At 37.6% G+C, this 11703-nt stretch overlaps 1 protein-coding gene across 2 annotated transcripts in view; it reads right to left on the bottom strand.

Moving 5' to 3' along the window:
* Positions 1–2902: 2902 nt before the first annotated feature.
* kcnh1a (potassium voltage-gated channel, subfamily H (eag-related), member 1a) overlaps positions 2903–11703 on the bottom strand; it is a 58161-nt gene continuing 49360 nt past the window's right edge. For both annotated transcript variants that reach the window (XM_087850077.1, XM_006783582.3), the window contains one exon: positions 2903–10223. In XM_087850077.1, coding sequence (XP_087706203.1) covers positions 9354–10223 — 870 coding nt within the window. In that variant the 3' untranslated portion in view covers positions 2903–9353. The remainder of the gene's footprint in view (positions 10224–11703) is intronic.

Here is an 11703-nt window from a genome sequence, read left to right as displayed (position 1 = left end):
CTGCACTTGTAGCAGTTCAGGCCAGTGGTGGTGGTGTAATGGTTTGAAGAGCATAATTTGGGCCCCTTAATGCACCCTGTCAGGGTGGTTAGATTATCTGAAACTGGTTTCTCCAACCTGGCAATAGGTTCAATGTACTCAAATGGCCTCCAGAGTCACCAGATCTCAATCCAATAGAGCGCCTTTGGGATGTGGTGGAATGGGAGAGTCACAACATGGATGCGAAGATGACAAATCTTCAACTTCTCTCTTCAACAATCTCTGATGACTGTTTCCAGCACCTCGTTTTATTAAGGCAATTCTGAAAAAGGCAAAAGGGAGTCCGATGAGGAATTAGCATGGTGTAACTAATGACACTGATGGTGAATTTTTACTCCTGCACAATTGCCCCATTTTTAAAAGCAAGTGAAGAAATGACACAGAGGATGAGAGGGATCTCTGAAACCTCTTCGGTAATAACGATAGGGAAATCATCTTCAGGCACAGAGAGTCACCGAGGCATTGCTCCAAACATATGTCTTTTTGACATGTATTTGATGGCTAATATCTATTAAGTTTTTTTCATCATATGGAGGGGAGATTGTGAATTTAACTGACATCATCATAATGAGTGGGGGGGGAATGTAATGACTTAGTATTTCATTAGAGAAGCTGACACTTTTTGAATACTCTGTTGTAGCCAGATATTTTTTGGGTGCCAGCACCTACTACTTCTGCCTCAGCTTCAATTTTAATCCATTAAAAATGTCAGCTCTTCTGAGAGCTTTTTGCCAGTATGTTACAGGCTTTAAATTTTCATATTCTAGACCGAGGAACTCCTTAAGCCTTCCATAAATCATCATGCAAAAATGATTTTAAAACAGCTTTAATCTAAGGTTGATGACTATAATGTATTCAATTGTATGCAAATGGTGTAGGGCTGTTCGATATATATCGGATGACAATATAAAAACGTTGTGGTGTCACAAAATAAACTGTTTACGGCAATATTTTTTCATTGTTCTGATGGTCACTGTAGTGGCTATATTAATTTCTTAAAGTTCTCTATTTCTCTTATATTTAATATAACCACACTACTGACAGACAAGCGCCTGTTTTTATGTGTTGTGGTTAGCAACAACGACGGTAACGCCATCGCGTGTCCGCTTGTTTATGTTCCACACAAACCTTTCACAATAAAGCTCAAGATCCTGTTGAGACTTTTCAAAATAAACTGAATCACGTGAAAGAGCAGATTATTTACGGATGAGAATTAAAAAAAGAGTTGCCAGGTGCTAAAAAATAAACCTTAGACTCAAACATTAGAACAGGCTTTTCCCCGCAGCACGCCGTGTAATAAATACTCACAAAGAAAACGGCGGCTGTTACAACTTATGTCTAAAAATGTATAGTTTCATGCATCGGTTAAAACACTCGACTCCAGGTACATGACACGCAGCTGGAAACACTTCCCGCAAGTCGAGCTGCCCGAGATTCACAGAATTTACAGAAAATGTTACATTTTTTGTGATTTATATTGTTATCGGACGATAGAATTCTTATATCGGGATATGAGATTTTGGTCATACCGCACAGCCCTAATGTGGTGTGTAAAGCTAGTTGCCAAAAGAAAGAAACATCTGAACGTGCCAAAACATAAAACAATTTATCTTCTTAATGTTTTTCTGACAGTCACCCACTGTGTCCCGTTGAGCCTGGTTATTTACTAATAGTTTTTAAAATACATTATTAAATGTTCTTGTGACAGCAGATTAGTGTTTACTACATATTTTAGGACAGGGATTGAGTACATCAATTACAATCAGTCCAACACTGTAGCTCTTTGATGAAATTTTGAAAAAGGTTTTGACAAAAGTGATAGTATATGACACATGAGTGTAATAATTGGTGAGATCAGCTCTACTGAAACTGTTTGTTACCTTTTGTTTTCCAGACTGATCCTTAAAGAGAGGTTGAAAATTCTTTGTCGCATGGCAAACCAAACTGTGGAGAGTTGAATGTGAAAATTCATGAAAACTAATCAAATAACCATAAGCCATTCAACAGAAATTAATATTAATTTACCTCATTATTCAGCCACGTTGGTAGAAGAGAAAGAAATCTTCACATTAATCGGTTATGAAAGCCTGGAACATGTAATTTATTAAGAGTAAATTTTACATTTTAAAGTTTGACCAGTGAGCCACAGCACAGTTTTTGGCAACCAAGGCTACCAACTCCAAGGGATTTGCATCTGCTCTTTACTTTTCAGGGGTTTGTCAACATTTTTTAAACTTCCTGTTTAAGTACTTAAGTAATCTGTGCTTTTCATGCAATGTGGCAAAACAGTCTGGGGTTTCTTGCTATTCACAGTGCACAATAATGAAAGTAAACAGCTTCGGGGTACGGATTCAAGAAGATTAGGTTAGGAATTAATGAATTTTTAGTCAGATGTGTCATAACTGAAAGCTATTACCTTGCCTCAGGGTCCTGAGTTTCGCATGATCATGCCACAGCAGCTGACTGTCCCCAAAGTTTAAATTGCTTAACCTGCACTGGTCTGCAATTTGGTGTATAAACACTTGTATGACACAAGCTTGTCTGCCCTAAAGTAACAGAAGTACATTGTAATCTGGACTCTGCTGTTCTGAGAAGGCTCAGGTCTTTCCATTAGTTGATGTCTTTCATTGGGATAATCACATCTGTGGCACTAAGGAGGATCAGTGGGTGCAGTGAAGAATCCTTTTAATTAGCACAAAAGTGTGAGGCTTATCTGACATAAGAAGATCAGCAGCAGAATACACCTGTTGGGTTACACCTTCTTAGAGACGCGTCCTAATCGTTAACAGAGGAGCTATAACACAACAACACGAAAGACACCCATGAACCATTGCCTGAAGAGATCTGACAGCGTGCAGCATGTATAAAATATTTATTATGAATAGCACAGTATGTCACAGTTCATAACACAGAGTTTCCATTGTGCTTAAAATACATTTCTCATCACATGACGTGAACATAGAGGCATGTGCATAATACATAAACCATACATAAAATTCAAATTCTGCTCTTTCTTAAGAATCCAAACGTTGCAGTACAACTTGTGCATATCTCTCTATATATCTATTTCTATATCTCTGTGTAGAGTTTGCTAACTAGGCAGCTTTCCATAGCTGACCACAAAAATAGATCAGTGTAAATCTTCTCAAAGGAGCAACAGTAATTTGGGTAATTAATGCTTCTTGGAAAAGGAGAATGGAGCAATATCATGAAGGCACAGTGTTGCATGCTTCTCAGTAGCAATCAAAGGTAACGACTTTAATATGTAGATGTTGATGTTATGAAACCGTGGTGCTGTACTTGGTAACTTAATGTTTTCTATACTTGCGTTGTTTTTTGGATCAGTTTTTTGTTTTTTACAAATGTTAAAGCAAAAAACTACATATTGCTTTCAAGCATTTTAGAGTGCATTCCTTTTAGGATTGTATATTTATGGCCTTGCCACAGGCCTAAGTGAGAGTACCCTGCACGGGCCATATCTTTGTTACTGAGCTGCATGAATCAGATTTGATGTTTTTTACTATTTTCATTTTGAAAACAATCAGATTTGCTTTTATGCCTTAATGGAACAAATGTAAAAGTAATATAACAGTAAATTTACAATATGAATAAAACCGACCACAATGAGGGAATAAGGTACATACCAAATGATAGTCATAGGTTGTGTCATTCATAATAAAAGTTTAAATATATGAATATTACCAGCTCTGTCATTGATAAAGTGAAACAGCAATTTATTGTGGCTTCAGTGAAAATATTATATCTTAAAGGGGACCAGTTACACTCATTTCCAGCTTCACATTGTTATTCTTGGACTCTACTAGAATAGATTTGTATGATTCGCAGTTTAAAATAAACGTTTAAACTTTATGTTAGGCCTTGCAGCCCCTCAGTTCATCCACTGTCTGAATCAAGTTGTTTTAAGGCTGATATTGATTGGTGATTGGTTGCCTCTCACAGATTTTAACAGGTGGGAGGAGCTTCTGTTAGATGACCATATTAGGAATATCTGTTTTCTCTGACATCAACCAGTGTTAAAAAACAAAACAAAAACAAGAAAAACTCTGAAACCTGAGCATTTGGTTAAAAGGAATTAGTCGCACATGTACTAACCTTACTTTTTTTTAATCTTTCACCATATTTAATGAATGCCTCTAAAACTGTAACAGGAAAAAGCAAAATAGATCCAATTTAATGTGCCATTTTTCCCAAAAAAAAAATCAGTGCAGGTGTTTTAATTTAATCTTCTGTTTGACACGAAGATTTAAAGTGTTGACTACAAATCCATTGTTAGCCCTAGAAATGTTTCTTTCTAAAAGCCTCCTGTAATCACATATGGATTACATATAAATAACATTACTGGTATTCGTTGAGTTTTTCATTGTTGGTGGAAAAAGAACTGAGTTAAAATCCAATTTAATCAAGGTAACAATTGCAACTATTTCAGTTTTTTGCCTTAATGAGTTCTGGGTTTTCTGTCTGTCTCTTAGGAGACAGCAAGAGAGAAGGATGAAGAAGGAGGAGGGGGGCATGCTGTTGCCATACAGCACACTTCATTTCCCTGTTACACAGTTTTTAAACCACTGTTGAATCTGTTATTATACAAAACCAACGAGACTGATAATGATTACAGCCGTATGTCTGCGCTGAAGCAATTTCCCTACCCTTGGTGGAGCAGAGTACTAAACCGCTGCGCTTAGTTTTCAGTGCACACTAAAATGGGTGTAACTGGTTCTTGTGTGGTTGTTGGATCATTTGCATAAAGTGGAGTTTAAATCTCGGGTGCTCAGCGGGCTGCACAAAGCATCCTATCACTCTAAGTATGTTTATGTGAGCGGCCCATTATTCTGCAGTTATTGCACAGACATGAATGTGGTTTAAATCTTCTCACAACTTGTCACAAACACATAGATATTGTTAAATTATACTTTAATGTTGTTTCAAGAATTTTGCATGCTATTGATGTAAACCTGACTTAGCATTTGCCAAATGTAGCCTCAAAACCGCCAAAGTAGGTCTGCTTTTTCTTAAAATAGCACAGTAACTTTACTGGATTTATCCTACGGTGTTGGGAATGAGTTTTGTTCAAGTAACCATGCTTTATATGCTCAATTGTGAAAGCCGCAGTAACAGGTATTAAACTAAACCCTATCATTTCTTTTTCTTTTTTTTTTTCAGATAACTTGAAATTGAACATTAAAATAGTCACTTACAAAAACAGATCTGAAAAGGAAAAAAGTTGCAGGCTCACAACCAGAGATTTGTCAATTATCAGAGTCTGCGTTGAACTCTGTGGGCTTCAAACATAATGACTAGATGAGATGATCATCCTCATCTCATCTATTCATAGATAATAAATTTGTTTTTGTCACATCTGTTTGCACTTTCAAAGCGTTTAAAAACATCTGATGGTTGATTTTGCTGCTAAGATAAAGACTTTGTCTCGAGTTACATAATCTTTAGATCCTTCTTTCATTACAGTGACTGAATTCCTCAGCGATGCCATCTGACCTCTTTTCCTCTCCCTTTGATTTGTGAACTCTTGCGCAGCAGCTTCATGAATAATCTGTGATCGAGAGGCCATGGTGATTTTTAGTGCCTTTTCTTTGGTTTTGAGATCACAATTCTTGGAGAAGCAGACCCCCAAACACTGGCAATAAACCTAATGAGTTCTCACTTCTGTGATGACATGCCCATTTATTTTTAGCAGGCTGAATTTTTGATGGAACATGAGTGTTGGAGTAAAAACCTCAGCATCTTTTTCCTCTCAGCTGTGTCCGTCCCAGCTTGTCTTTTGTGACGGGGAAAGCGCGCAGGGAACATAAATTATCCATGAGTGATGAATAATAAAGAAAAATGGTTATTTTTTTCTCATGAAAAGAAGTGCTTTTATTGGATAAATTCAGTAAAGCTCCTACTTTTTCCAAAGACGAACCCAAAGTCATATTATTTGTTTTAGAAATACAAGCGTTAATTTCAGTGATATAAAACTTTATTTCAGCTGATTGCAACCACTTTCCGGGCTTCATTACCTGCAGTCTGATTGTTTAAAAAATGACTCACATTTGCAGAGTATTATGAAACTTTCTTCCATTATTCATTGTTTCTCAAGTGCGACGACGGATATCTTAGAACTAAATTGTACTGTAAAAGCTAACTGTGCCTTTTTTATTGCTTAATAGCAGAGTGCATTGCTCTGCTTTACTTTGTTTCATGCATATTTTTCTCATTTAGGTTCCACATTGATTGTCTATTGTATTTTTTTTTTTTGTTTGCTTTCGGAAACGTCATAGTGCGTCAATTTGTTTTGGTCAATAAAATTTAAAGTCGAAGGACAAATTTGATGATAATAATTGCCGTATATGTAAACTTTTAGTATTTATCATGCAGGAATTATTGCAATCTGAGTTAATCCCTATTTAACAAGCGTTAAAGAGAAAAATGAAATTGTAGAGATTGTTCCTGTTATTGTATATTTTATTTATAATGATTGGAGGAATCTGCCTGATGCTGGTGTTCAATACAAAAAATAAATAAATAAATACATTTCGGGACTTGATAAAAATACAGCATTCTATGTCAACATTCAATTTCTACCCTCAGAGTCTACAGTAGTCATCGTGTTATGTAAAGCAAGTTGCTCATCAGTATAAACTAAATGTCTGTATGATACAAATGCAGCTCTTCTTGGCCAGTTAGATTCTACAACTACTGAAGATTATGTGGAATTGGAGAAAAACAAGTCTTTTGATATTAAAAATAAATAATAGCATGTTCACAGTAAAATAAAATAAAGATGTTTCATTTAAAAAATTAAAAAATAATCACATTAAATCTATATTCTTACCAGCCATTTCATTAGGTACACCTGTTTGACTGCTTAACAAAAATATCTAATCAGCAAATCACATGGCAGCAGCACAATCTAGGCATGCAGATATCCAGTGAAGAGAGATGATTTAAGTGGCTTTGAAAGTGGCATGGTTTTTGATGCTAGACAGGCTGCTCTGGGTGTTTCAGAAACTGCTGACCTACTGGAATTTTCCCACGTAACCACCTCTAGGGTTTACAGAGAATGGTCTGAAAAAGAAAAACTGGGTTTGAGTGAAAATATCTTCTTGATTCCAGAAGTCAGAGAAGGCAGGCAACAGAAACTCAAATAACTACTAGTTACAACCAAGATATGCAGAAGGGCATCACCGAATGTAGCAGCACAATACCATACCAGGTGCCACGAGGAACTGAGGCTACAATTCACACAGGTTCATCAAAATTGGACAGTAGTAAGATTGGAAAAATGTCAGCTAGTCTGATGCCTGCTTCTAGCAGAATAAAGTCCCATGTCACAAAATTATATAATCTCAGACTGTTTTCTTAAAAATGGGAATAAGTTCGTTGTAATCAAATGCCCTCTGAAGTTACCAGATCTTAATCCAAAAGAGCACCTTTGGGATGTGGTGCAGCTGAAGATTTGCTTCATGAATGTACAGCCACATTTGCAGCAACTGCATGATGCTATCACATCAATATGGACCAAAATTTCTGAGCAATGTTTCAGCATCTTATTGAATCTACATGTATGTCATGAAGAAATAAGCCAGTTCTAGAGGCAAAAGTGGGTCCAAACCAGAACTAGCAAGGTGTACCTGATGAAGTGAAAGTGTATATTGTAACAATCAAATAATATATATTAACATAAACATACACCATCTATATGAAACACTCCTACAACAGCTATGCGTTATGTGGACTTCTGTGGAAAGTCTACGGCATAACTGACGATGTAACCGGTCACCCCTTTTAACCCTACACTGGACCTTCCACGGCATTCAGTCGTCATGGGCTATGTCGACCCGACCCGTAGTTATATTTCTTGGGAGGGGCACATCAGGTTATGTGGAAGGTGTACGGTTAAAAAAGGGGTTTCCGGTTATCTTGTAAGTTATGCTATAGATTTCCCACTGAAGCATAATTCAGGCATTACTGCACCAAGTGTGTCATTTTAAAAAAAACATTTGAATGTCTGCAACACATTTTTTGTATTGACTGCATCATATTAAAAAGGGGTTGAGGGGTTAAAGATTTTTCCCACTCTGAAAGAAAAATTCAATTTTTCAAAGCCAGAAGCAAGTTAACACATTTAAAACAGTTCAAGATCATCTGCATTTCACAGACTCACCCTGAACATGTGCTCCGAAAAGACCTCCTAATACTAGTCAACTCATATTAGCTTTTTTTGTTTGTTTGCTTTCTCAAGTAAAAATGAGGACAAACAGAAAATCATGCATGTTAACAGGATTAAAATGTAAAAATATACTTAAGGGACCATTAAAGTCAAAAATGGTCTGGTGATCTCAGTCCACTTTCTGACAGCCTGTTTTATTGTACACAAATTTTAGTTTACAAATATTGTGCAAATCGCCATTACTTTCTATATTTGTAAGGGTTTTGGCCACAGTCAGTACCTATAAAATGACTGTATGTATCACCAAAGCTGTAACATAGTAAACCTAGATATCAGGAAAGAGGGATAACTTGCCAATTGCTGCCTCACTAGTTAGCATTTCATTCAATTTTTCATGAAGCACATCTATTTGTGGTTTATTGAAATTAGGATCTCCGCTCAAACATGTTTTTGAAAATCAGACTGGTCGGGCAGAGTTATCTGTTGTTTAATTCATAATGATTCTGGCATCTGATATAATAACATAACTGTTTGAGGAAATTACATTAAGATTGATTCAGCATCTGCAAAAACTGTCCTCTTTCCCTGTCAATGTGAAAAAATGCAAATGGATCGGCGTGCGGCCTCAATTCATCAAATATGCGCCAACTGCTATTTGAGGCAGACGTCTACTTTATGTGACATGCAAAGAATCTCTTACAAATGCTAACAAACCAGTGGGTCATGCTGCTTCCATTGGAACCTTCCAATGGAGATACCTCCTTCTCCTACTTCCCCCAAAATCTGAACACACTTTTCATAAAATGCCACCCCTCAAAGTATTTTTCCATCATAGTGCAGCGGAAAGATAAATCAAACGTATGTACAAACAGAGAGCTGTCAGTTTTTGTGTAACCTTCAGATATTCGATTCCAAGACACAAAAATCTAGGTTACGACCTCAACTTGTCAGCACGACGTTACCTTGCTACCAGGTAGGTACACCCTAGGATGAAGGCTGGTGCATCTTACTACACTGCTGCCTAATCTAAATGGTATACCCAGTGCGGTCTCAGCTATCCGAGTAATCTGCATATTACTGGATTCAGCTGAATTTAAGGTCAACTGTTGCCGGATGACTCTTTCATTCTTCAAGAGAAGATATCCTCTTTGTCCACTTCTGGTGAAGCAGGTCTAGAAATGTCAAAAAGATGCTGTGGAGAGCCAGAGCTTGGATGGCTGGCTTTCAGGAGTTTTAGCACTTCTGTGAGTTGCATCTCTAGGCCTGACATTCGAACATTTAGGTTCTTAAGGTCATCCTTTAGCTCTAGCTTGAGCTCCTGCAGTGAAGCCTGAAGTGTTTGCTCCGGGATGGGGTAGAAGAAATGCCTCATTTCTGGAGGCTGGGCAGGACTGCGGTCCTGAGGCGTCAAGCGGAAGTCACCCACTTTGTCCAGGCGTAACTCACTTTTGGTAATGCCGCTGTCACATGAGTCCGTCTTCTTTAGAGAGATCGGGGATTCTTGCACCTTGGTTCGTTCAGGTAAAGTCTCCATGGATTCAGCTTTAGACACTGTGTTCCAGTTGTCAGCTTTGGCCATCGACTCCTTAAAGCGACCCCAGCCTTTCAGTTTGGGTGGTTCAGCAGAGCGGCCACCAACCAAAGAAATGGACGATGGCACTTGCAGTTTTGCCTTATCTGCGACCGTACAGTTGAGAGGTGATGGCGATTGAGGAGTTGAAGATGAAGGTGTAGCTGGGCTTTCTGTTACAGTGACAATGCTGGTAGTTGTAATAGCTGATTTATTTTGGGGGATGTCCACATAGAGAGGACCCTTCTCAATGTCTTGTTCATCTGTTTCTGGTTTCCCAGTCGCCATGCGGGCCTCCTTCTGCTGTCGAAAGCGCTGGAAAAGTTTTCGTACTGGGTGATCTGGTGGCAAATTCAGAGGGGCTTCATTTTTACGGTTCCGTCTCTCCTCCTCTTCCCGTTTCACATCACTGATCTTTCGAAAAACAATCTGAAAGAGAATTTAAAATTCTTATGACTAAAAGACCATCATTAAAAAAAAAAAAACCATAAAGTTTAATGACCAAAAGTTTCAGATTTTGACAGCACACAAGCAAAATTATACCCAAACCACTCTCACACTCATGTCAGTTTAGTCTCCTGAAGTAGTACAAAAGCAGATCAACATCATCTTCACCATCTCTCTTATTGATTGTAGAATTTGTGTGTGAAAGATTGCCAATATGTCAAAATGTGTGTTCTTTGCAAATGTCACTTTAAAAAGGCTAATTCCCATGGCGTACAGGGAAAGTTCATATCAAGCCTCTGGCTTCAGCGCGTGAAGGCACACTGTCAGTTTACCACCCAGATGATGCTAATGGACAACTATATTTTTAGGCATTTTGTATTTTCAGTTTTTAGCTTTGTAGCTTTATTTCTGTGCTTTAAAATGTCCTGATCCCAGTCTCCCAATCCAGTAATTCACTTGTCTCATTAATTAGGGATTAATATTAATTAAAAGTAATAATTAAAAAACACAAATACACATTTTGTATTCACATGTTTGGGGATACTTTATTAACCTTCATTAACGTCACAGTCTAACATTCAACATATAACATTCATTTTGTCAGTAAGCAATTCAACTTTAAGGTCTGCAAGCAAAACCCCTAAAAAGCTGATGAAAATAAGCGCAAACTACTCTTGACATTTTGGATTTTAATAGATGAAAATGTGAAACAATTTGAGTAGCTGTTTGTTTTTCCCAAGGATACATGACAGTGCTGAAACTTGAGAACCGGTTCTTGTACAGAACTGTTCCCAGTAGTCCAATTCCCTGGAATTATTAGTCTGTTTGCCTATCGAGCCTGCTTTTTCGGATGGGTGTGGGTACGGACAGTTCTTTTATTTTTATTGCACACAAGGATAAGAATGCAATAGTAAAGTGCAAACTGCATCCAGGGCAAAAACAGCTGCATGATGTTGCTAACACAACTTCAGCTATTTGCAAGCATCTGCACAGACACCACGCTAAGGCTAAGCTAGCCAAGAACCCAGAGTGAAAAGCTGAGCCAGCCACAACCTGAACTTCAACAGGTAACAACCTGATGAGCAGTCAGTCTGCAGCTTTCATTTCTATCTGTTTCTACAGATAGAATTACTATGGCGATTAGTTTAGTGTCTCTTTGTTGCAGGTTTTTATCCTTGCTTCATGTTTGGTGTTGGCTTTATGTTCATATATAAATACTGAGAGAAAGATCATAGGTGTGTCCTCGGGGATTTGTGTTATGTGTGTGGGGATGTAGCATATAGGTTTACATTGTTAAATGGTGTTAAATGGTAATTACAAGACCATGTGTTTCAGGCCATTTTACATGGTAAAAAGAAAGCAATATAACGAGTAGAATAACGATTTACTTTGTCCTGGGAGTAATTAAGCAGAGTACTGCATTACTTTTAAGAAAAGTGTTCTATGTGTAACACAACAAAGG

The sequence above is a fragment of the Neolamprologus brichardi genome, chromosome 13 (assembly GCF_056152115.1).
Source record: "Neolamprologus brichardi isolate AB-2024 chromosome 13, ASM5615211v1, whole genome shotgun sequence".
Classification (NCBI taxonomy): domain Eukaryota; kingdom Metazoa; phylum Chordata; class Actinopteri; order Cichliformes; family Cichlidae; genus Neolamprologus; species Neolamprologus brichardi.
Note: the sequence above shows the minus strand (reverse complement) of the source record. Positions and strands in the feature narration are given on the sequence as shown.